The 26,590-nt window shown below is 42.9% G+C and overlaps 2 protein-coding genes across 2 annotated transcripts in view; one reads left to right on the top strand and one right to left on the bottom strand.

Moving 5' to 3' along the window:
* The window catches only part of TIMP3 (TIMP metallopeptidase inhibitor 3), a 63,357-nt gene extending 43,831 nt beyond the window's left edge, over window positions 1–19,526 (top strand). Inside the window, exons 2-5 of the mRNA XM_084809689.1 lie at window positions 2,392–2,474; window positions 12,058–12,169; window positions 13,549–13,670; window positions 14,602–19,526. Of these exons, the coding sequence (XP_084665815.1) occupies window positions 2,392–2,474; window positions 12,058–12,169; window positions 13,549–13,670; window positions 14,602–14,799 (515 nt within the window). The 3' untranslated portion in view covers window positions 14,800–19,526. The remainder of the gene's footprint in view (window positions 1–2,391; window positions 2,475–12,057; window positions 12,170–13,548; window positions 13,671–14,601) is intronic.
* The window catches only part of SYN3 (synapsin III), a 254,606-nt gene that overhangs the window by 187,229 nt on the left and 40,787 nt on the right, over window positions 1–26,590 (bottom strand). Inside the window, exon 6 of the mRNA XM_084809687.1 lies at window positions 25,662–25,751. Coding sequence (XP_084665813.1) covers window positions 25,662–25,751 — 90 coding nt within the window. The remainder of the gene's footprint in view (window positions 1–25,661; window positions 25,752–26,590) is intronic.

Consider the following 26,590-nt stretch of genomic DNA (forward strand, 5'->3'; position numbering starts at 1 on the left):
TAAGCAAAAACAGCTTCTCTTCCTACGTCTGCAAACCCAAGTTGCAGAACTCTTTCTTTTCTTTGAAACTTTTAGCAACTCAAGAATTCTGTAACATACTGTATTTGGCGTTTGAGATTTAGGAAAGACTGTTGTCCTCAAAATATTGTGGATGACAAACACAAATACTGTTGTTCTACTGTAAGAAAACTGATCTCTGTCTCCCTGTCATTTTTGGCCCGATAATTCCTGGTACCACTTAGAACATAAAGTCCGAGACTTGTGTAAATATCAGGATATGCCTTTTACAACGCACACTCTCTGTGCAAACATATATTGCCTCAAAGAGAAACTCTTCTTAAGCCTAGGTCACATTTTGAACTGACTTCCCTTCTTTTCAAATCTCAGTAAAATCACTTGAATTGCATAGCTTTAAAAAGTGCTATGTTTTTTTGTTTTTGTTTATAGCATAGGGTGAAGGAAAACCAGTGCCTGAATCTATGGTTCCCACAGAATTCTGCAAAGGCAGATTTGTGCTTGAAATGTGTGTTCCCAGGGGATCAATCTGGTTTGCTGATACAGGACCAACCCATCAGAATCCACGAATGTCAGACAAAACTAGGCCTCCAGGCAATACTCTGGGCTGATAATCTCAGCCATGCCCACATCTGTGCAGGACTGTCTAAGATGGCGAGAATTACCCAGTTTCAGCAGTTGTACCGACAGTGGGACTGATCTGTGCTCAAGCAGGTTACACCCTGGATAGAATCCCTGCCACGCTACAAAAGCACTCTTGATGAGTGTGCTGTGGCACTCATGTCCTGCTTGTGGGCTTCCCGTGGGCAGATGCTTGGCCACTGTGAACAGAATGCCGGACTAGATGGACCCTTGGTCTGATCCAGCATGGCTTTTTTAAAGTTCTTACAATTTATAGCTGATTCTCTAGGTGTTGCCATAAACTCATTCCTTAGGTTAAAAAGTATAAGTAAACACAGAAGTGGGACAATAGTAATGTTTTGTTTAAATGTACTGAACATCATGAAGCAGAAAGCCATTTGATTAATAGCTGTCACTAAATTAAATCTGAAGGTTGTTCTTTCAGGCTGTATTGTGTTGCTTACAGTCAGTTTGGCACTGTAAAAATGGATTTATGCAATGTTCAGTGGTACGTGGACATTATGTGAGTGCTAGGCAGCAAGGCAAATGTCTGCTTTAGGAAATAAACTTTGCCATTACTCCCCTTTTTAAGGAAAAGGTCGCAAGCCCGCATTCAAGCCAAAGCAAATTTTAGCCATATTCCCTACTTCCCTTGGGTAAATATTTTTAAACAATTAAAATCTCGGTCATTACAATTCACCCAGTGATTGATGGAATCGTAAGACAATCTTGGCAGGAAAGGAGAAATGACGAAAGCATTTTGTTCACCCTTTATGAAAGTTACAGCGAAATCCTCTAATCTTGCCCCTATCCCACCCAGCCCTATATTTATATTGTGGCCATGTCTTATCTCTTATTTGCAGAAGGAACTTAAAATTACAGATGTGCAACCCTCTCTGAGAAATTTCCCTAGTGTTATAAACACTTATTAAATCTCCTCAACTCTTCTGGCTGAGTAGGAACCTCCAAATTTACCTCACAGTTTGAGTAAAATTAGGTGGCAACAAAATAGCATGTTCAATAAGCGCATTGGTTCCACAGACTACTTCCTGAGAGTGTCCCTTAGCCTGGGGACTGAGTCTACCTGCCGTTTTTGTACAAGAAGAGATTCGCTCCCTTCTCCAGCAGTAAAATAGTTTCCAATCCCATCAGCAGAGCCAAGTCTGCCTCTCACTGGTCTGTCAATGGAACTTGTTAAAGCTGCTTGGCAGACAAGACCTGTTGAGGGAAGGGATCAAGGGAACATGCTGATTCAAGATATCTATGGCATTTTGGGTGAGCCCATCTTGGTATATCCATTTACTGGAAGAGTATAGCCATGGAGTGGAGTGGAACATTTCTCCAAGGGATTTTCTATGTTTCACTTGTAAGCTAAGCCAAACTGCACCCTGGAAACTTGACTATTAATTATAATTCCAAAATATCCTTTAAATAACCTGCATGCGTGTAGCGAAAGTACAATTATGCACTTGCCTCCTCTTCTCCCATATACTTGTACTATTCCTTAAGACATTCTGTTGGTATGTTCTCCCTACAAAAATTGACTAGAGCAGCATTCCACAACCTGGTGCCCTCCTGATGTTTTAGACTTCATCTCCCATCAACATCAGTCAGCATGGCTAATTGTCAGGAATTCTGGGAGATGTAGTCCGGAACGTCTGGAGGGCACCAGGTTGGGGAAGGCTGTACTGAAGGCTGGAGATGTTGTTGACCTGCTGTCAGTGTTATTCATAAAGTCTTCTCCTTTCATTACAGTTATCCGAGCCAAGGTAGTGGGGAAGAAGCTTATGAAAGATGGACCTTTTGGTACAATGAGATATACCGTCAAGCAGATGAAGGTACGTATACAGGACTGAGACAGCAAAACATTTCTGATTTCAGTAGAAATGCCATAATCTTGATCTCCTGAAACTCCTCCTTGTACAACTGATGTATGTCTCACGTTCCGATATCAATTACATACCAATGATAATTTCACATACGTGAAATACCTGTTTCTCAATGCAGTTTTGCGCTCACTTTTTCAATTAAACAGAGAAACCTGTCTGCAAGTTTCTGTGAACTGCTGCTAGTGTTCCACTTTAACCAATTCATCTTTACAAATGTTTGAGGTTTACATTGTTCAGGTGGACTGCCAAGGTTGGAGCTTTTTAAAATCCTAGTTATGAGAGAGAAAGTAATATAGGTCAGAGTAGCAATGGCCTTCAAGGATGGGATGAAATCTTCCGTTAAAGATTTCATTAGCATTCCGTTGTGCTAAATACAGGAAAGGAGTTTTCTCCTTGCACTTTGAAAGTTAATTGTATATGGTGGAAAGATTTATTATCTTAGGATTGAATCTCACAACTCTGGATTACGTGAGTGGTCGTGTGAATCCATCCCATGGTCCGCCATGACGACAGAGAGAATTAGGACCAAACTAGATGAGAAACATTTTAAAAAAGCAAATCACATTTGCAGAGGAGGGGGGACCGATCTGGATTGGATTGGAACCCTGACAGCCCTCTCCCCACTCCCCCTTTTTTCCAATACAAAAATCAGGGTGTGTGTGTGTGGCAATCCAGAATGTGACCACAGTGGGAAGGGGAAAAGGGTTAAAGCCCTTTGTCATGAATGCCATTCCATTTATTTCATCCTGCATGGTGGACCAGGCTGGAGTGTGCTTCATTAATCTAGCAGTAGTAGCTGCCACCACTTCTTTCTTAAAAAAAGAAAAGAAAAAAGCCTAGGTCCGGGTAAGGAAAAACCCCACAACTTGTGGTTTTTATTTACTTGAAAGGAAGGAACACTTCTTAGCAACGTCCCGTCTATCTACAGGCTGCCGGAGTCCAGTCTGTAATTCCCTTGCGTGTCCTTAGAAGCTTGTAGAGTTAACCAACTGACTGGGCACATGGGTGGGACACATCCTTTGGGCTAGGCAAATTGTGCAATCACTCCAGAATCCAAATTTATTTAAGTTCAACGTAAGAAAGTGAGAGAAATAAGAATTAGCTCAAGAAAGCAAATAAATTAATTCTAAATAATCCTATCTTAGACAGAGTTACATAATATTGGTAACAGACTTTGCCCGAAGCAAGGGACCAGAGAAGTGCTCTAAACGTTAGATGATTTGACACAGTAAACAGTCCCACTTTATCCAGTATAACCAGGAGGGAGAACGATTGGCAGGTCGGGGGAATTTCATTAGTCGGGGAGCTGGCAAAGCTGGGGGATGCAGGTTAACATTTGTCAAAGCGAGAAACTAGGAAGGAGATTCATTATTAGCATATTCACACATGGAAGTAAAGATAACATGTGATAGCAGAAGGGATGTTTTTCTAATCCTTCCTGCTAGACTGAATTCGTGCATTTGGCTGTGCACTTGTGGATGTGACTAGGCAGCTCCTGGGGAATGGAGTCTGTAGTTTATGCGGTAGGATAGAGACATCTTTAAAATGACAGGCACCTTGTGAACAGTGTGTCTTCACACACACACACACACACACACACACAAACACACACACACACACACACACTCTGTCTCCCTCATCAGGGTCCAGATGTAGATTCCCCCCTCCCCAGCCTGCTATTCCTAACTACATGATGTCTCAACTAGCTTGGTCCACGGTCTCTTAAAACAAGGTTGAAACACAGTTACGTGGCACACTTACATAAAAACTTTCCATTCTGTCCCCGGTGCTACAAAACAGAATTTCAGTTGCCTTAGGTCTTTCTTTGAGGGCCAAAACAGAAGTCTGCAAATACGTAGCTGTAGAGAGCTGCCCTAATTAATCAGGGTTTCTTTAAGTGCCCCAGTTGCCAATGACCCCATTGAGATATCTGGGGCTGGTGGAACCTGGCAATGATGTCACTGGTGGCCACTACATGCTTGCCAGCTTGTCCAGCCTCATGAAGAAGCCAGAATTACGATTGATTGGGGCAGGGAGGAGCGAGAAGAAGAGCAAGACCGCCTATTTAAATGGCTCCAGAGGAAACGGGAGGGGGAAAGAGAAAGAGACAAAGGACGTGAAGAGAAGAGACAGATCCAGGACGGATGGAACGGACTGAACGAGAGCCAAAAGGAGAGGCTGGAGAGGAGAGGCAGAAGAGATCCCAGAAGTAGAGGAGGGAAGAGGAAGAGGGAAGAAAGTACTGGCAGGATCAGGGACTGTGAAAACATTGGAAGAAGGGAGGGGTTACTGGAGGAAATAGGTTTTAAAAGAGAGGTAAGAGACAAGGAGGCAGTGGAAGCAGAGGGGATTAGGATATTAGAGACCGAAAGGGGTGAAAGAGTGGGCTTATTCCTCCCAATGCATCCAGTGTGGACTGCCCCAGTGAAGCCTCTCACCCAGGGGCTGCCTCCCTTAATCTTTGGTTCTCCTAACCTTCCAAGGAACTGGGCTATTGGCCATGGGTGCTATTGCCAAATTAGCCCAGAAGCTATCGGTCCAGAGAAACACAAAGAGGAACTACTTGAGAGAGAGTGGAGTTCCCCCTTTGCAAGGGTACTACCAGAGGTCCTGAGCTAGACAAACACCTACCTTTGTTGGCGGGGAGACAGACATAACTCTGAACCCTAGAGACTTATATTTACCAGGGTATAACATGGATCAATAAAGCTAACACTGGCCTTTAAGAACATGGCTCTGACACTTTAATACATATGGAACAAGCAGGTTAGGCTGTGCCTGCCACCCTGACAGTGGCATTATCAAAAATGTTGCACAAAGGAAGGAAAGGATTCTGTCTTCACTCCCCAGTGCAGTTGGAGTCTTAATCGCTACCAGGGTAGCTTTTTTCTGCTTTCTAGCTGCGCCAGGTGGGGAGGGGGAGAAAGACCCCAATTGCACTGAGGAAAAAAGACAGCAACCTCCCCTCCCCACATGCAGCGTTTTAAATAAGGATTCTCCCCCATCCTCCCCATTGCCTATAATTAAGTAAAGCAAAACTGGACATGTAGCAGCATGCTATGTGTTTACAGAGTGTCTGTTCTGGCCCTCAGTTATGGGGGAGGTGTGGTTGCCAGTCCCTATGTCTCCATCCAGTGTCGCTCTGGCAAGAACCTTGTTTTGAGATCACGTCTTATGTGGAAGACCAATTGTGTGAGCATTTCAGTATATCTCCAGATTTTGAATGTTCTTGCTCATTTTCACGATCTTTGTTTGAAACAGAGACATGTTAAAACAACCACCTGACTTGTTCACCACACCTTACCTCATCACATGAAATATGATTTGGACATTATTTGGAGAATTCAACATTATTTGGAGAATGAATCCTGAATCTCTTGGTTCTCAACTGACAGTGTCACAATTAAAATGGTGCTGCTGATTTTTCAGTATGAACTAAAGTGAGGCAGTGATAAATCTATGTAAAGCTAATTATGTAGAGGCAACTAATTCTTGGATGCTTTGAGCCTGATTAGATTTGACCTGCTAACTCCACAGAGAAAAAGCTGCTTCCTCCCTTTGCTAGAGCTCCCTTCTGTGCTTTCCAGTGGATGGGCAGATTTCAATTAAACCTGTTGCTCTGGACATTCTTTTGCCAATTGACCTCTTGTTATGCAATGTTAAAAATCTGCTCTGGTTTATTTTTCTTGGCAGCTACATCTCAGTCATAAGACTGGTTAATATCTTTTGAAGAAGGGGGAAAAAGGAACAAATAGAAACTCTGGCTGTGATTGTAGAAATCTGAAACATATTAGACAAAGTAATGGTTTAGAAAAACAGCCACTTGCCTGCCTCCTAATAACAGTAATTCTCTTTATAAAGCATCATCCAGCTAAGTATAAAAGCTGTGAGGCGGTGAAGGCTGTTTTGGAAGCCATCATGAACCAAAGTTGCTGCCCAAACCAGCCTTGACACACCTCCTTCCCTGGAGTGGAATTTTTGCTTGGAGTCCCACAGTTGCTTGTTTTCTCTAGTTGTGTAGTTCCAATGATTTTGTGTGTTTTTTTAAATCCATCAAAAGGCCTGTGGGTATTGTGTTTATGGCAGAGGCTGATAATAACTAGCGCTGGGAAGTCTGTGTTCATGCGAGCAGAGCCAAACAGCATCAGTAAATTTTGTTGGGGTTACTATGGGGCAAGTTAGATATTTCAGCAGCATAACCCATGTGTTAGAATGTGGGCTGTGCCAGATTTCAATATAGGGGTTGAGGTGGCAATTTAAAACATTGCATGGGCAGGCAGATTGGATCATCAGGGGTTGAAACGTTCTCATGGCAAGCAAACCTAAGCTGTGCCAGCCTAATCCAATGATGAAACTGTTTTGGTGAGCAGTGGCAACCACGTCCCCAAGACAGAATAGAATGGTGTGACATTGACTTGTGTTTGTGAAGGAAGGGATGAAAACAAGTCAGATGCAAGTGATACATAATGCAGTCTTTCTCTTCCTGTGCTTTAGCCTAATAGTCCAGCACCTGCCATAGACCCCCATAAAATAATAGATGTGCAGAGAATCTTGAAGTTTGTATTTGTTTTAAGTCTATGTAGGAACACATTTAACTTGGGTGGACATGCCCATTCTGGTGCATGAATTCTGTAGCTGCCATTTTCCAAGATGACTTACAGGGAAATATAAATGTAATAACTCATGAATGAATGCCTGTAGAAACCTGATTTTGGTGGCAAAATATAGGGTTTTTTCAAGTCAGAATGAGTAAAAGAACTATTATTAGCCAGACCATGTTACCTTCTGCATGGTCTAGTAGATAGAATGCCAGTCTAGGAGCAGCAAGCCCTGGGTTCAAATATCTGCTAAGCTATAAAGCTTGCTGGGTGCGCTTTGGACAGTCATTGTCTCTTAGCCTATCTCAGTAAGATTGCTATGAGGATAAGAGGAGGGGGAATGCATACAGAATCCCGGTTTCTTTGGAGGAAGGATGTAATAAAAATGAAGTAAATGAATATTTATTTAATAACATTGAATCAGAGACATCATTCAAACAACAGCATTATATTTTAACTGATAAATACAAGTAAAATTTTAAACTTGGGTTTATTATTTAAGATGCATTGTGACACAGCTTTTCATATTTACATACAGTACAGCAAATAATTGAGAACTGCTCATATTTGCACATTCTTGTGTGGCATATTTTGAATCCGTGCGCAGGCATCAATTTGTCTGGTAAAGACATAAGGCAAAACACCACCCATTTCTTCCCAGCTGTAGTCAACATTGTTTAGTCATCATGATCAAGAGGGTGAGTAATGCTTGATAGCAATGAATGCTTTTTGCATGTTCGCTGTGATGGAGATGGAGGTTGGTGGCAGATCAGCAAGAGATGTGTTCAGCTTTCTGTAAGCATCAGTCCTCAGCTCATCAAAAGTATTTGCTTTTGCAGATACTGCCCACACCAGCCTTCCCAAACATAGTGCTCTCCAGATGTTTGGGGCTTCTACTCCTATCAGCCCCAGCCACCATGGCCAGTGGTGAGGGACTGCTGTAGTCCAAAAGATCTGGAGGGCATCAGGTTGGGGAAGGTTACTTCACATTCTCAGCAGATACCTTTCAGAATTTTCAGTGTCTTTTTATGGTAGGGCATCTGTCTCTCTAAATTGTGCCAAACATTTTCAGGCTATGCAATCAGTCCTGTGTGCTTGGTACCAATTTATCAAACACTGGTTCTATGGTGGGGAAGATAGTAAAGAAGGATTTTCACTTCCACCACATCCTGTAGTGTTTCTCTGGGTGGTGAGGGGCCGAGAGAGAGAGAGAGCCTTGGAGGCACTCTACGACAGGTTTTTGTGAGACACTTTGAAGATAAAGTTGTTTGCATCTATCACAACTTAGACTCCACATTTAGTGCTACTCCAGTTATGGAAGCATCCAGAACACTGTCTGGACTAGTTGTGCTGGATGAGTTTCAGTTGCTGAGGCCTGAGGATAAGGACAAGGTGCTGGCCATGTTCAGCTTGACCCTCCCATCTTATTATATCTAATAATAGCAGGGGATTCCAGCTGGGTCTAGGAGGTTGTAAAGTCCTCTTTGAGACAAGGGGTGGTCATCATCATCATGGTGATCACTCGTGACCAAGTAAGATTGTCTTCCGAAGATAGAGTCTATATAGATAACTCTTTAAAAGGATTAGACAGATTCATAGAAGATAGGTCAATCAACACATTAATCTCTAGCAGTGGGTCTGCAGGTGGCTGTAAAGGCCGATTCTGGTGGTACCAGCCTCTTTAAAAGAGGTGGTGATCAGGCCACTCCTGAAGAAATCTAATCAGGACCCAGAAGATGAGAACAACTATAGGCCGGTTGCCAACATCCCCTTCCTGAGCAAGGTGCTTCAGCAAGTGGTTGCAGATGACTCTGGGATGAAACTGATTTTCTAGTTCCGTTTCAATCTGGCTTTGGGCCTGGTTTTCGAACAAGAACTACCTTTGTTACATTGTGGGATGACCTGTGCTGGGAGAAGGACAGAGGGAATGCTACCATATTGGTTCACTTGGACCTCTCAGTGGCTTTTGTATCACTGATCATGGTATCCTTCTAGATAGGCTGTCTGAGTTGGGATGTGGAGGCATTGTATTGCAGTGGTTCTTCTACCCAGATGGCTGATTCCAGAAGGTGTTGTTGGTGGAGTATTCCTCTACCCTGAGGAATACTCTGTTTTATCCCACATCTACATGAAACCACTGGGACAGATTATCTGGGGATGTGGGCTGAGTGTGACCAATATGCAGATGACACCCAGCTCTACCTCTCCTTTTCATCTAATACAGATGAGGCAGCTGATGTTCTGAAATGGTGCTTAGGCAGAATAATGGACTGGATGAGGGCCAATAACATGATAACTAATCTAGACAAGATGAAGGCAGTGTTTGTGGGTGGTTCATCCATACAGATAAGTGGTATTCACCCTGTTCTGTAGAGGGTTGCTCTCCTCCTAAAGGATCAGGTTTGTCAATTAGGGGTGACAAACCCCTAATTGGATCCATGATTATCACTAGAGGTATAGATGGTCTCAGTGGCTTGGAGCGGCTTTTTATCAGCTTAGGCTGATAAACCAACCATGACTCTACCTCAGGGGTGCTGAATCTCTTTCAGCCTGAGGGCTGAATTCCAGGAGAAATTCTTGGCGGCAGCATTCTGGGGGGAGGGCAAAGGCAAAAGGGGCAAGGCCAAAATGCAAACAATACAAGTACATTTTAGCTTAAAACTTTTACTACCAGTAACTTTTACTCCCTTCCCCAGCCTGGTGCCCTCCAGATGTGTTGGACCACAAGGCCCATCAGCTATTGGCTGGGGATGATGGGGGTTGAGGTCCAGCACGTCTGGGGGGCACCAAGCTGGGGAAGGCTGCTCTTGATACTAAAGCAGCCCTCTACTGAGTGGGTGGGGACAGTCACCTGGAAAGTTGTGAGCTCCTTTCTGATAACTTCTAATCAATGCAATGCCGAAGGATGGAGACCCACCTCTTCTGTTGATTGCCAGCGCTGGGAATAATGATGTCACTCCTCTATTTATTGCAAATTTCCGACTCCCCCTTTTTAAGAGAGGGTGGTGCTCAGTGGTAGAGCACTTGCTTTGCATGCAGAAGGTCCCAGTTTTGATCCTCAGCATCTCTAGGTAGTGTTAGGAAAGAATTCTGCCTGAAACCCTGGAGAGCCACTGCCGGTCAGTGTCGACAATATTGGGCTATGGACCCAGGGTCTGACTCAGCATAAGGCAGCTTCCTATGTTCCTTAAGCCTTAGGAGAGGCATTTCAGCCTTTTAGAATGGGTGGTGGTGGTGGTGGAACTGTACAAAAGCCGAGAAGCCACCGAACGACTGATGGTCGGGGAAACCCCAGAGAGCTGGAGGTTCTGCACTCCTGCCCTATCTGGACAGAGATAGCCTTGTCAGACGTTTTAAAAAAAATAATGAATTTTAATATACACATTTTCAGATATTTAGAAAAACCAAAGCAAACCAAATGGAACATAACATGAATTTCAGCTGTGGTCGCAGTTTACAAATATTCAGAAGTAAAGGAATGATTCTGTCTATGAAGGCAGACTTTGCAAAGTAACTTATGATGGCCTTGTGACAGTTATGCACGCCCTGGTAACCTCCAGTTGTAATGTGTTATACATAAGGCTGATCATACAACAAAGCTGATCGTATTACTACTGATACTGACAAACAACACATGCAGCTCACAGTGGGCAGTATCCAATGTGACCACAAGCGCTAACAAAAATTATGTTGCAGAAGTGTGAAGGACCTCTAGCACAATGCCAAAAGTGTTAGCTGATGAGGAAAACCCGCCACGGCAGCTAACGGCATTGGCATTGCACTAGAGGTGTGTTATGCTAGCGCAACATAATTTACGGTAGTGCTTATGTTGCATTGGATACTGCCCAGTATCTTCACCCCGCCCCCATATTGAAGTGGAGGACACTAAACTCTATAGCTATAAGGGAAAGGAATTAGTCATTAGCATCTAACTCAGTGTCCATTAGAAGTCATGGAGTGGGGGGGAAACATTCCTGTTCCATGACATCGGTCTATAAGGTCACTGTGAAATGAGATGAGCCATGTGATTTACATGGATTTTTCCTGCACAATCCCACCTAATCCCCAAGAATAGGGGATTGGTTATTGGAGCGCTGACTCAACAGGAATGGGTGCTGCCCTAGCAGGCACCACCACACAATGCTCATTCATGCTTTGTTTTAGGAAACTTTAGTTCCCTAAAAGATGGGGCTGTGGTGACAAAAGGATTCAAAGAGTAGTAATGTGGTCTTATTGGTTGCTCTTTCCTGACAAAAGCAACAATCTGTGAGGAATTTCTCCAGCTCGAGCGCATAGGAAAATTTCCTACTGGATTGTACCCAAACCTAATAAACATTGCAGGATATTCTGTGCATTTTAAAGTATGGGAGAACAATGATGAGGTGGGGGGTTTCTTTTCAGGAGGCTTCCATATTTTCAAAGGCTGTGCTTGTATAAGTGTAACAAGATGTGCCTATCAGTCTCTGAGTAGAGTTATGGCATCTTCTCAACAACCCTAAACCAATAATAAGCAACCATCATGAGTGCTCCCCACTCAGGAATGTTGGGAACTGTAGTCCTATGAGGAGGCCAGGTGTCTGGAAGCATGGCAGACATACATGCTGCTTATGACTAAGGGAGCTGAGGAAGGGGCTCAGTGATGGAAAAGGGACAATGTTGTGCACTAATATTAGTGGCCAGTGAAGTATACACACATGGTTGATGCTGTATAAACCCACCATCTGCCAAGTTTCCTGGGGCCACAGTCCTAGGAATTGTATGACAATACAGTTCTCTGGAAATAAAAGACTACATTCCTGGCATAAGTTGTTTGCGTACTGCAAGACAAAGATTCCTAAACAAAATTCCAGAATTCTTTTTATTTTTGTTGCTGCTGCTGCATGACATTTTATTAAAATGTGCTCTCTCTCTCTCTCTCTCTCTCTCTCTCAAAGATGTACAGGGGTTTTGATAAGATGCCACATGTTCAGTATATCTACACAGAGGCCTCTGAAAGTCTTTGTGGGGTCAAGCTTGAGGTCAACAAGTACCAGTATATGATTACAGGTAAGGAGTAGCAAAGTTCTCTGACACAGCTTCCTTGCAGGGTGTATTTGTTTCAAGAGTATTTTTAGAGAGGATGCAGTTCAGGTGGCCTACAAGTATTAGTCTCCTAGCTTCCAACACTATTTTCTCCATTTAATTCTCTGTCCAGAGTTACCTGTGCTAGTCAGGAATGGGATTGCTCAGTACTTAACAGAATGCCTCTTCCCATATGTACCTACCTGTGCCCTAAGATCATCAGTGGAGGCCCTTGTCCAAGTTCCTCCTCAATCTGAAGTCTGGAGGTGGTCACAAAAGAGGACCTTTTTGGCAATGGCCCCCGTTTGTGGAATGAGCTCCTGATGGAGGCTTATCTGTACCCACTTTAATTACTTTAGGTGCAAGGCTAAGATATTTTTATTTTCCTAGGCCTTTTTAACATCATGTTAACATCATTGTATTGATGTATCTCTACTGATAATAGTTATTGGTTGCTGTTGTTTTATGGTTTTAGCTTATTTATAAGATTAAGGGCACAATCCTATCGGGATGTCCATCAGCTCCAAACTCAGAGGCTGACGGGTATCCTGTTCTGAGTGGGAAGAGTGTGGAGGTGAGCTTCGGCCCCGCACTCCTCCCCCTCTGCATTTTTGCTAGACAGGCTTTTTCACCTGTCTAGCTGGGGCTCTGTGGAGTGGGAGGGAAAGAGGCTGGGGAGGCCAGAGGATTCTTTGTAAGCTGGCCTCAACAGTCTCCTCCCCGCTGCCCACAGAACCTCCCCCTTTCCCTCTCCAAGGTTGCCTTTGTGACCTCGGAGAGGCAACTGATGCAGTTCTTTCCACACCAGCTGCAAGGGGGAGGGTTCGGGAAGCTGAGACTCCTGGGTCCAAGGTCAGAGCGCTGTCTCCGACCTCAGATCCAGGAATCCGAACTGTCCTATGGCCCTCCAGACATCCATGGTGAGCTTTAAATACTGATCTGACAAATTCAGTTCTTCTACAGCTTGCTCTTTTTAAATCCATGTTCAAAATTGGAAATATTGAGAAACGTTAGAAACATGTAACTTTGGGTTTGTGCAATACATTAAAATTAGGAAGATTGCCTTGAGAACATCCCTCCCCTATTGTCAGTAGTTTCAGCACTAATTTCTTATACAGGTGATAAAGAAACAAGGCTTATATGAAAATAAAATAAAAAATATAAAATAGCATGACAAAGTTCCTATGCCATGCCTTGCTTTATTGCAAAGATAATCATGATGTTGATATTCACTTGCACACAAGAGGGGCTTTCACAGCTGGCAACAACTTACAAACTGGTGCTGACGCTGAGAATATTAGCAGGTTCAGGTATTTAATAAATGAATGACATTGGATTGGCTAATTCACATTTGTGTCTTCTAGGCCGAGTTTATGATGGAAAAGTTTATACAGGGCTGTGTAACTTGAATGAGAAGTGGGATCGACTGACCCTCTCCCAGCGTAAAGGACTGAACCATCGTTACCACCTAGGTTGTGGCTGCAAGGTGTGTGCCATCTCCAGCAACCATTCACAGAATTATCAGCAGCCTCATATATTAGGGATGTTCTGGGAAGGGTGGCCAGGAAAGGCAACAGAATGGAACCTTTGGAATTTGACTCCCGGTGAAAGTCTGGGAAAGAAAACATATTTTCTTAAATCTCTTAGCAAAGAGTAATGCTTTGATTTAGATTTCTGCATTGAGCAGGAGGTTGGACTCGATGGTCTTATAGGCCCCTTCCAACCCTACTATTCTATGATTCTATGACGAAGAGTTCATTCACATGGCATGCCTCTCCCATTAAGCTTAGGGTTGCCAGATTCAATAAAGCACAGAGCAAGTGAGAGAATATGATGTTTAGACCAGCTTGTTTCAAAAGTACTAGAAATGTGATTCCAGGATAGACAGGCCTCATCTTCAGAATTATGTTGAAATATCCCCCCACGCCATGACTAGTCTGATGGTTTCTAGCTGACCGGAAACTGGCACAGGATTTCATAGTTTAGAGCAGGGGTGTGGAATCTCAGGTCTGTGGGCCAAATCCAGCCTGCCTGGGGTCCTACTCCAGCCCTCTAGAGTTCTCTAGATGGTCATGTATCCTTCCACGGACCCTATTTCCTTTCCCCAACCATCAATTATTTGGTGATTTCCTGGGTTTTGCACAGGTTTTTTCCTACTCTAAAAGATTGAAATGCCTCTCCTAAGGCTTAGTTACTGGCAGTAAGACCTTTAAGCTAAAATACACTGGTATTTTTGTCCCAGTCCCTTTTGCCCCAACTACCACTAGAATGCAGCCCCCAAGAGTTTCTCCAAAATTGAATTTGAGCCCCGGACTGAAAGAGGTTTGACACCCCTGGTTTAGAGAGAGAGCCTTAAAGCTTCTGACTGAAGAAGGATCATTCATGCCAACACCCTCACTCTCTTTTTGTAACCACAGATTAAGCCCTGCTACTACCTGCCCTGCTTTGTGACCTCCAAGAACGAGTGCCTGTGGACAGACATGCTTTCCAGCTTCGGCCAGCCTGGGTACCAGTCAAAGCACTATGCCTGTATCAAGCAGAAGGAGGGCTACTGCAGCTGGTACAGAGGATGGGCACCTCCTGATAAAACCATCATCAATGCCACAGACCCTTGAACACCCAACCCTCTTTCTTTCTTGTTCTTTCCCTCCCTTGTGGCTGAGCATTCTTTGGACACTAACTCATATCAGATCATGATGGCAACCATGATATTAGTGCCTGTTTCTTGCAAATTTTAGCACTTCGAACTTTTGTGGGTTTTTTTTTTTAAATCTACGCTATCTTAACTGATTGTTTTTTGTTTTAAATCACCTCTTTTTAAAAATTGCTCTCACCCATTTTGGTCAAAAGATATTTGTCTGGGATCTTCTATTTGCACACCAGATAAATAAGGGAGCGTTTGCTCTAAGTTATATATCACTATATATATAGCAATATAATCTATATTTTTGTAGGAAAACAAAAATCTCAAAAATTTCCCAGTTAATACTGTATCTCAATTCCACCCCTTCCCCCTTGCTCCCTACACTGCTTCTTCTTTCACACATTCACTGCTCAGACTATGTAGATAAAACTTTTTAAAATGCAACCAGTTAAGATTAAGAATGTGAGCAAATTTAGGCGATGCACCGGATGGATAAAAAGAAAGTTACAATGTCCGTAACAGATGGAGCATTACAGTAATTCAGCTGTCATGTGAATTAAAAGCACCGCATGAAAATGCCTGTCATGTTCCAGCTGCAGATGTAAAAGCTCCATGGCAGTTCTGGGTTTGCACAGAGCATAAATAACAGCTTTTAAAAATCGACACCAGTTAATGGAGCTAATCCCTCTTCTAACTGAAAATACAGAGCAAACCTATTTAGAGCCAAAACAACGCCAGACATTTTTGTGGTTTTAATTTGGCTTCAATGCTGCCTTTTCAACATCTATCCCCCACCCCCCACCCCATATATGCAAACATATCAATACAAATTAAAAAATAAACTCACAGTTATATTTGGAGAGGGGGACAAGGAGAGGACTGGAGGAAAGGGACAAAAGAAGAAACTTAATTAGGGTTATTAATGTCAGAAACCAGCTGCCACAACGCTGTTTTGCTGAATGAAAATGTATATAGATGTAATAAGCTATTTTTGACAGGACATGGAATTGCTTCATGCTTTAAGCAATGAAAAGTTTGATTCTTTTGTTTCAAAGGAGCAATCTTCACATTCCAAGTCACTGGTTACTATTTTATTTTTGTTTAATTCTGAAGATGTTGGAATTCCAGTGGTTTCTACAGTAGTGATACTAATTTGTGTTTATTCCCCTCCCTGTGGGCTTCCCTCCTCTCCTTTTACCACAACAAGGGCTAATGCAAGAAGTTGTTCAAAGACTAAAGGGTCACCATGTCCCCCCCCCACCCCCGCCTTCACCATTCACATGATAAAATGGTCTTGTGAAAGTGCCCAGTGTGGTAAGATTACAGGTTAATTAAACACTCTGAAAAACATTCAGTTTCTAGCACTTTTCACAATGTGGTAATTTGTGACTTTTACAATACAGAGGCCTTTTCACAACACAAAATCCTGTGAACACTGGGGGCGGGGGGAGGGGGAAGAATCGCTCCTTGGTAATTTTTCCTCCTAGGAAAGGGTCTAGTATGCATAGCGTAAGCAGAAATAGCCAGCAGATGGACAGGGTGGGCAGAGAATAAAGTCCCATTTCCCCTGCCACGGACATCCTTCCTAAAGACCTAAATCTCAACTATCTAAAAGAACATTTCAGGGGGAGGCTGTGATATATTCCCCTGCTGGCTATGGTTAAGGCAAGCTATGGTCATGGGCTCACTACACCTTCTGGCAAAAAGGATGAAGGAGCTGGCTGCCCCATCTTCACTGTAGACTTGATGATTTGTTTGTTTTTATTATGAAAAATTATAATATAAAAATCTTGTAATAAAAGTATTTTACATTTTAACGTTGTCAAGTGAGCAGGGTTACTGATGGGATAGGCAACTATTTTACTGAGGCTGTGGAGTAGGGTGGAAGATTGACATTTAACACACGTTTTGTTATCATTTTTAATTGTTATTGTTTGTCTTACATTGCTATCTATCTTCAGTTCATTCCTCATAAGAAACAGAGCTGCCTTAAGTTGGAAATTGCCCTGTGATAAACATAACCATGAGCATAGCTGCCTTGGCCACTGAAGTGAATGAATAAACTCTTGCAGGTCAAGGGGAGCGTAACGTGTGCATTGAAATTCCCACACCTAAAAGAGATTGCAGAGCTGGGGTTCAAGACTGTAGTCCTGGGGCAGGGTGGGGGAGTCCCTGAATATAGCAATTCAGCACATTCTGGAGAAGGTTAAACTAGAACCCTTTTTGGCAGACACCTTGTTTTTATCTAGGATGTTAGTTTAATATGAAGGGAGCATTTGATCACACAATCTCTAGCCTGCAGCCTGAACCGTTTCAGCCCAGTTTTATCACATGATCTGTAGATTGGCCTTGATCTCAAGATTGTACCCTATGTGAGCTGATAACTAAGCGCATCCAGTGACCATTCTAGCAGTGGAACTGGACTTGGAAGCTGTTTTGTGCAATGATAGGGAATCCAAAGCAAGAGGAGAGAGAGAGTTTTATCAAAGTGTGCTGGGTTACAGAGTGACAGCATGCCTGACCTGATTCCCAGGGACAGGATCTCAAACTTCTGATACTTATTTTAGGACAATTACTAAGAAGGAACTATTGACACTTTCACAGAGCCACTGGTGACGGAAGGATTCTTTAATATTTTAAACGAGCTATAGCTACAATCCTGATGCTGTTAACCCAAATCCAACCAAAAACAATGGAACTGTTCTAAGGGAACACCCATTTTAGTTCAGAACCACAAGCATGAACTTATCTCTCCATACTTTGAGAGTGGAAAGCTGCAAAGCAGGCGCTGATAACAGAACCCTTCTCTAGTGTGAATGGCTAATGACTTTCAGGGGACTTGTCCATAATAAGAATCTTCACTGCATTATACAAATACTTACTGGAAGCATACTAAAGCTCTTCTGACCCATTAAAAACTTCTGCACAGATGTGCCATACCAATAGGACACATTCTCTGGACACTTAGGGTTGGATCCAGACTTACTCATGCTTAGAGAAGACCCACTGAAATCAATGGGACTTAAATTAGTCAAGACTAACATGCCTCAGTGTTCTCAATGGGACCACTCTAAGCATGCCTAAAGCTGGATCCAACCCCTATCTACCTGCTTACCCATAAATCGGATCTTGAAAGTTGCTAACACCATATAAAATCAAGCTGTGGCTTAAGTTAATCTCCACCAAATCACCTCCCTTTTGAAGTGGATGTTAACATATAAGTGTTAAAAATTCCAGCTTAAAGTTACAGCAGGTCAAATTCAGGGAAGCCAATGGTGGGGATGGGAAGGAGAGGAACAAACAGCCGTTTAGTACCTTCATCACTGGTGAATTTCAAGCTACATTTTATGAACTTGCTGGAGATAAACCTGACCTGAGTTCAGTTTGTCCCATTTCTGGAGATAAACCTGGCCTGAGTTCAGATCTTGAAAGGTGAGAAGAGGAGGCAACTTTTTGCTGATGGTGCTGTTTAAGATTTTGACCTGTGTTTTCACTGAAAGGCAGCTCTGGATTTTTAGTATTTTTATTGTCTAGAATTTTAACATCATGGCTGAGGCACTACATTATTGCAATCAAGTTATTGTGGAAATCTCTTTAATTGCTAAGAAAGTATGTGTCTGTATACAGTCTATAATATATCTGTGTGCTTTGTAGAAAACAAAACAAAAATAGGCCACCCAGCCAACGAAGTTATTTCTTTTTGTACACGGATTTCCATGTTGCATTGAAGTAGGTAAGAGTTATTTGGGGGCATGCTACACAGCTACACAGGCAAGGGCAGCAGAGAACAAGCTGAGAACACCCTGCTGATAAGCCATTGTAGAGGGTTGTTTGTTGTTATAATGGGGAGTCAAATGGAGAGGAAAGAGTGAGGGGGAAGAACCCAGCAAAAATTACATTTCTTTTGGGAGGCCTCCAAAGTCTTTAGTGCTACTGTTGTTATATCTTTAAAAAATAGATGTAAAGCACTTATTAATCTTTACTTCATTACCTCCCATAACAATCCTTGCCATCATTCCCATTGTAAAGGTTGCCATGACAAGAGTAGGACTTGAAACAGAAAAGCCTAACCCAAGTGCAACCCTCTATACACCACACTGGCTCTCAGCATCATAGCTGCTAAGCTTAACTTCGCACTTGGCATATGGGCCTGAGCCATACCTGTTGAAGTCAACTGGGGCCTTCCCATTGATTCCAAATGTTTTGAGATGTAGGTCTGTGCAAGCGCAATTACAAACTCCCATACATTTCCAAGGAAGCGAATCCTATCCCTGTTTGCTCGGAAGGCAGTCTCTGGGGCTTACTCCCTGGCAAGTGTGACTAGGGATGCAGCCTTAGGATGCAACACTGTGTACAATGACTTAGGAGGGAGTAAGTCCCATTGAACTTCATGGGACTCCCTGCTAAACAAATGGGCATAGGCCTGGGCTGTAAATTTGTGTTCTTTTTTCTTCTGCGTTACCTTCCCTAACAGTTACAAACATTAGAGTAGAAGGAAACTTCATCTGGGAGAAAAATCCTCCCCAAAAGGAATGTACTTTTTGCTAAGTTTTGTAGCACTGTTTACAGTTTTCCTCCTTGTTTTGTTATTTATAAATTTTATATTCATTGAATGTATATTGTCTTTTAAGGTAATAATGTTCACTTTTTATAGTGTTCTTTTATTCTAAAACAATAAAGTGTTTTATTTCTATCACAGACATTCCTTTTCTTTTGCCTTGGTTTGCAGTTTAGAGATATCTGACTGGTTATTGTTAGCTAGAAGCAGAATGCTGAAGGGTTGTCTTGTATTCTTTCTTACAACCCAATTCTACCTATATTTACTAAGTAAGCTCCGCTACTTTCAGTGGAACTGTCACATAAGTAAGTGTGCATAGCATTACTACTACAGTATCCTTCTGCTTCTAACAAATATAAAAGGCTTGAGGAGAATATGAAAATGTTTTTCTTCCAATCTGTTTGCAATTCCTGGCCATTTTCATATCATATTCATACACACACACGTATATGTATATGTTTATGTATATGCATATGTGTGTGTGTATGTATGTGTGTGTGTGTGGATGTATGTGTGTGTATATGTATGTGTGTATATATCTATATATATCTATATATCTATATCTATGGGAAATGTATGCCAAAGCTGGGAAAGCTTTGGTCATGTATGCCCCCCCCCCCATTTATAAAAATTATTATGCATGCAGATTGGCCTGTTTTTGCTGTTCGGGGTAGAAAGGATAATAATCATACGGGGATCACTAGCTGAGTGCAAATGCAAACAAGATTTACATCCCATTAGTTCAAGTCCACTGAACTATTTAAAATGTCAACTTTAAATACTTATTTATTTTATTCAGTAGCCAAAACCATATATGGTGGATCATTTATGAGTTTCTGTTTTATCAGTTCTGAATTGCTAAGAGTTCAGAAGAGCAACAAATGCAAAACAAAGCTCTATTTACATGATAGGCAGAAATGTTATCTGTACCATCAGACCATTTGTCCATCTAGCTAACTCAGCACTGTCTTCACTGACTGGCAGCAGCTTTCCAGGGTTTCAGACTGGACTCTTCCTCAGCCCACCTAAATATGCCAGAGACTGAGAGCATCTCTACACCATCCTAAAATCCTGCATTTAAAATTAGGCTTTCTGCTTCCATTTTAAGTACAGGAACATGACAGACTCCCTTTACACATACTTCCTTCCCCCCTCCTTTCCCTCCTGATCGGAGTCTTCCATATGTTTCATTATACAGTCGCTATATGGCACTGTGGTCCAGCTCTTATTGCAAGTTTTCCTCTTTTCACGGAGGGAACTCAAGTGAACTCAAGTGCTGTTATTTGATAGCTCATTATCTCCGATCTTTTAAAAAATGGAATAAAGGTCATTTAGTGCAGGAGACACCCTGGAGGTTTATGATGTCATCTAAAGGACCTGCAAACTTCCTTGAGTAACCAGCCTCAATAGCAGGATAAAAGCTCTGAGTGAAGAAGCCCTGAATCTGGAATGCTTTGCATGCAATGTATATTTTCTACCATTGAACTATGGCCCTTCCCTGTTAAAAGGTATACTTGTCAGAACAATAACCTAGGTAAATCAAGGCAGAACAAATAATTGCAAACGGTCCATTGTAACAGTTCATGACTCATTTGGGCCTTGAATTATTATTTTGATATAGCATGCCATAGTTGGGGAGGTTTATGATATTCTTCTCTGACAAAATCCTTGCCAGCTCTGAATCACCAGAACATTTCCTCAGAGAAGCACTGATACTGTGTCAGGATCTGTAGTTCTTCTGGATTTCTGTTTCTGGAATTTATAGTGTAAAGAATGATGAATGGGCTCAAGGAAGGAAGGAAGGAAATCATTAGATTAAACTAAGTCCTGGGACACTATTGAAAGAAAAATAATTCAAAGAAAGGAACAAAATTCCTGTAACTATATTGTATCTTTTGCTGCTGTGCTCTTTATGGAGATTCATATTAAATAAATAGGGGAAGAAAAAATGCTTCCTGGGGAAGGGAATCTTTTTATTTATTTAATTCTTCCACCTAGATCATATCTTTAAAAATGCATGCTGCTTTATGGAGACTATAATAATGAAAGAGGATGTTTGTCCCTCCATCCGCCACGACCATAGCTCCAAAACTGTGAAACCTAGACACCTGAAATCTGGTATGCATACTAAGGGGCCCCTAGAGGTCTGCACCCCAGTGTTATTTTGTTTTTTTAAATGTGTTAATTAACTTTAATGTCAATGTGTCCAATGTGCCCATGTGGTTGAAACCTACAGTACATCTTCAGCCACTAGGCATGGACTTCCCTAATTGGCACATAGCTTTGCAATCCATACACAATGAAACCAGGGGAGATGAGTAGGCCAAGAAACAGAGTTACAGGCCTGCCCCCTCCCCCTTGGTGTGGGGCAGCTCTCACCTCAGCGGCATGGAGTAAACAGAAGCTCCTCCCTTAAGGGGCTACAGGGGGGCACCTGGCAGGGGCTGTGCCTTGGTGTGCCAGTGGCTGTGGCTTCACACAGACAGGACAAGCACAATCTGTCCAGATCTCTGACATCTGCGTAGGTTGCTATAGGGCAGCCCCCTCTTCAGTAGGGAAATGTACTTGGAAGACCTCTCCCTCAGGGGGCTATATGGGTGCACCAAGACAGGGGCCATGCCTGCGCACAGTGGTATCAGTGGCCATGGTTTCACTCAGACAAGGCAGGCATAATGTGTCAAACTCAAGACAGCTGCATATGTTTGCTTGCAGACTTCGCTCTATTAACATAAGGGATATTCCCACCCATGTGAGTCAGTTTGGTATTATTAAATAAATAGAGGAAGAAAAAAAATTGCTTCCTGGGCCAGGGAATATTTTTATTTGTTTAAAACGTGTTAATTTTAAAATTATTTTAAACATGTTTTACTCCATGCTGGAGCACACTCCTGAAGAAGGTCAAAATATGAACAACAACAATACAGGAACATCATTTTGGGGGGTGGGGTGGGGTCTTAGGGGAAGCAATATCTACCTATTTGTTTAATTTACGCTGTGCTTGAGCACTACTGTGTTTCTGAAGAAAGGGAAAAATTCAAAGGAAGAAACTATGTACTGAGCATAAGTATGACAGTGCAAGTGTAAATGTCTGTCTGTCTGTCTGTCTGTCTGTCTGTCTGTCTGTCTGTTTTTCTTTCTTTCACAATATTTGTATACCACTCCACATCAAGGATTTCGGAGTGGTGAACAACAAGATAAAAGAATAAAACCCCATAATTAAAACAATTCAAACATTTTAAAAGAACAGATTCTGAACTTAATAAACCACAGTTGGTCACTCAGGTAAGGCCTCTCGAAATAGCAATGTCTTCAGGAGGCGCTTAAAACAACACAACCTTGGCACCTGCCTGACCTCTAAAGGCAGGGAATTTCACAGGAAGGGGGCCACCACACTGAAGGCTCTTTTCCTGGCCGACTCAAACAAGGCCATAGTTCCACGTGGAACCACCAGGAGCAAGCCCTCTGATGACCTCAGTGACTGGGCACGTTGGTAAAGAAGGAGGCGCGCTCTCGGGTATGCTGGTCCCAAGCTGTTTAGGGCTTTGTACACTAGTACTAATACCTTAAACCTGGCCTGGTATCAAACAGGCAGCCAGTGCAGTTCTCTCAGCATAGGAGTTACACATGCTGAAAAGGGGCAGCAACTTTATCAACATCCCCCCCCCCTGTTTTGTTTTGTTTTTTCCAGATGGCAACCAAAGGAGAGCCTTATGTATAGCAGAACCTTGGAATAAGAAAAAGAGCGGAACTGGGAAATCCACTCATCTCTAACCATAGTGGAAGTCAGTTGTTCTCTCCTGCAGCCATTCAGATCCAGGAGAGGGCAAACCGGAGAAAGCCATAAACAGCAGTGAAGATTGTAGAAATTGTGTGTGCTTCAAGATGGAGGGCTTCGAGTGCTACCAATCAAAAGACATTGTGCAGCTATTCCATCTTTTCCTTCTTAACAGATTTACTATGGTAAGAAAAAAGATGCAAGAAGTGGTGGAAAAACATGGGAGGATTACAAAGGAAGACGATTATGTCTGAAGCCTCCTATAAATAAAATTCCCCAAATGAGCAGGATCATTGTACAATAAGGGGCAGAAAGGAGGAGATTTTCAGGGCTTCTTCACATGGAGCTTTTACCCTGCTATTGAGATTGCTAACTCATGGAAGTTTGTGGGCCTTTTAGATGATGTCGTTAACCTCCAGGGTGTCTCCTGCATGAAGGGCGCAATTCTATCGGGATAGGCTCAGAGGCGGCTGCCTATCCAATGCAGGGCAGGAGCAGCGTGGAGGTGATCTTCAGCCACCCTGCATTTGCAGCTAGACAGCTGATGTCTAGCCACAGGAAGTCGGAGCGGGGGGTGGGGGGCACTTCTGCCCTTCCTGCCCCAGCCCGGCCCCAGGAACACCCCATCTTCGCTGTTCCGCGCTGTTCTTACGAGTGCGGAGCACAGGGCCAATCCACGCTGCCTACGAGGCAGCGTGGGAGGGGGTGAAGGTCGGGTCTCAGGGAACCAACCTCGGAGCATGGGCTCTGAGGTCGGTTCCTGGGAAGCGACCTATCCTATGGCCATCTAGCCACCGACTAGCCCTTTATTCCATTTTTAAACAGATTGGAGATAATGAGGTATCAAATTATCCAGCTTGTGCTCCGCTTGAGTTCTCTCCGTGAAAAAGGAAAAGCTGCAAGAAGACAAGTGAGATCAATGAAATGTATGGAAGACTCAGATAATGGGGAGAAGCAGGGGGAAAGGGGAGGGGGGAAAGGAAGCACATGTAAAGGGAGTCTGATGTGATCCTGCATTTAAAACACAAGCAGAAAGCCCCGTTTCAAATGTGGGATTTTAGGCTGGTGTAGAGATGTTCTCAGGGTTGGCCAAAGTCAGTAGCCACTTCCATCTTCTCCATTATCCTCACTTCTTCTCATGTGATAGGGTCCCTTTCCTGACATCCTCACTTCTCATAAATTTTAATGGCTGTTGATACCCCAGTCCTGGCATTCTGCAAATACATACGCTATATGCTCATGTACAATATCATAATGGGATATGGTGGCGCAAACAGGGGTGCCAACAGCCACTGGAATCAGCAGATGCATGAGACAGGGGAGTAGATAAGGAGGTGTGATGGTGACACCACCCCACAATTTTTATTGAATATGCTGCCCTACAGTTCTACAATATGGGGAGAAAGTTTTGCTCCCAAAGATTTTACTGAGTATTCCAAACCTCTTTTATAAACATATATAAAAAAGTGAACTAACACATTCCAGTTCCTTAATATTATGAGAAAAGAAACGTCTATGCAAATAGTTATAGGGCTGGTTGAGATTTATGAAGATAATGAGCAATTCTAGAGTCCATTGGATCACTGACAGAACGAAAACCTTCAAAAGGAAAACTATTGGGGTGGGGAGCGGAATGAAATGTAAAGGGAGACAATGGGGCACATTTTTCAAACGTATTTCATTGATAATGCTGATGTAGATGTGTAATAGACAACATGATGTCACAGATAATGTTAAGTTCTCCTATGCCCGCCTTATTTAACTTACTTGCTCATTACAGACTCACAGGCTGTGTAGCCTCAATGTCCGAATGCTAATCCACACATCTTCCAAAATACTGTCCCAATTTGCTCAGAGAAGAAGTACATATTCCTACATACTTAGGATCATATTTGTACTGGATGTAGCCCTATACAACAACAGTGAAGTAGTGGATAACAAGGCATGCTGATGTCATTTCAGAGGTATGGACATAGCAGGGGCTAGCTAGCATGTTTAGCTGCCCATGCTAAAGAACTCCACGTTCTCCTGTCCTCCAATTGCCACTGCATTTTTCTCTGCAGACAATGAGGATTGCCAACACCCTAGTCCTGAATGCTGTTTTCCCTTAAAATACTTTGAATGCAACCTACCTAATATATATACCTAATCTTATAAGGAAGCATGGAGATCAGAACTAGAGCACTGGCAGCCATCATCAGCAGCACATTCATGGCGTCCGGCCCCAGGCCTGGAGATGTAAAGCTAAATGCATCATCAGGAGACCAGGAAAGTACATTGGGATGGGCCTATCTGTGTAGAGGCACAATGTCACACCTACCACTTTTTACAGACTTCTTATGTGTTGCTGAGGGCAAAAAGGAAGGGGCGTTTTGAATGTCATTACATTCTTGCTGCTGTACTGCTACCTGTCAGACATAGAACATAGTTTTCCCTCTTGTCCACAGAGTCCCTTCCACTATACATCATATCATCAAAGAAAAGAAACCCGGGCACTTACCATCTGCTTATGGCTTGGGAAGAATGTCTGCTCTACGAGAGGGAACTTCTCAGGACCCAAAGAGTTGAAGATCTTAATTAGCTGAGAGAACTAAAAAGAAAGAAAGAGGATTTATGTGCATTTGCAAGCAGGAAAACACACACACACGCACAACCATTCCTATCCCACTTCTTGGTCCAAAGAAATGGAACCTTACCTGGGGTAGGGCTATGAAGATTACTCAGCTACTTCCAGTGAATTTGATGTGGAAAGGAAATGGGTTGAAGCTTGGGACACAACTGAGACGCACAAAACCGAACCTTCACCTCTGACACTGGCATTTCCAGGGGCAACTTTAGTCCCCGCTTCAGTACTGCCCCCTTTGTTGCCTCTCAAGTCAATGGATCCAATGGGTAAAAGTAAAGCGTCATCACTCGGGAACAATACTGCAGAGTCAGCAAAACCTCTGGTACTATTTGGGGGCAGCCAGAGGTGGGGGGAGGAAGCATTGCTTCTCTCTCAATCCCTCCCCCATGTTTCAGGCCACATTTTATTATTATTTCTGACCCACGCAGTGGTTCTATACACTGTATGGCTATTGTCAGTGGAGGCTGGTGGCTCTGATGCCAGTGGGGTGGTGAATCTGCTCCAGGTTTCAGTCAGAAGCAGTCAGAGCTGTAAAGGAGCTATCCCAAGTCCTTTGCACCTTGCATAGCTCCTGGATAGCTCCTTTAGAGCTCTGACTAAAACCTGGAGCAGATTCACCACCCCACTGGCATCAGAGCCACCAGCCTCCACTGGCTATTGTTAAGAACAATTATGGGCTTTGCTATGAATGCCAAGGGCACAAATCCCTCGGCTTAAAAGAAGTGGGGAGCGACTGTTTTACTTGGACTGATTGCACTATTATAATTGTGTGGTTTACATATATATAAAAAAGAAACCACAAC

This window comes from Heloderma suspectum, chromosome 7, assembly GCF_057233095.1.
Source record: "Heloderma suspectum isolate Gila_16-S chromosome 7, 16-S_ref, whole genome shotgun sequence".
In the NCBI taxonomy this organism is placed as follows: domain Eukaryota; kingdom Metazoa; phylum Chordata; class Lepidosauria; order Squamata; family Helodermatidae; genus Heloderma; species Heloderma suspectum.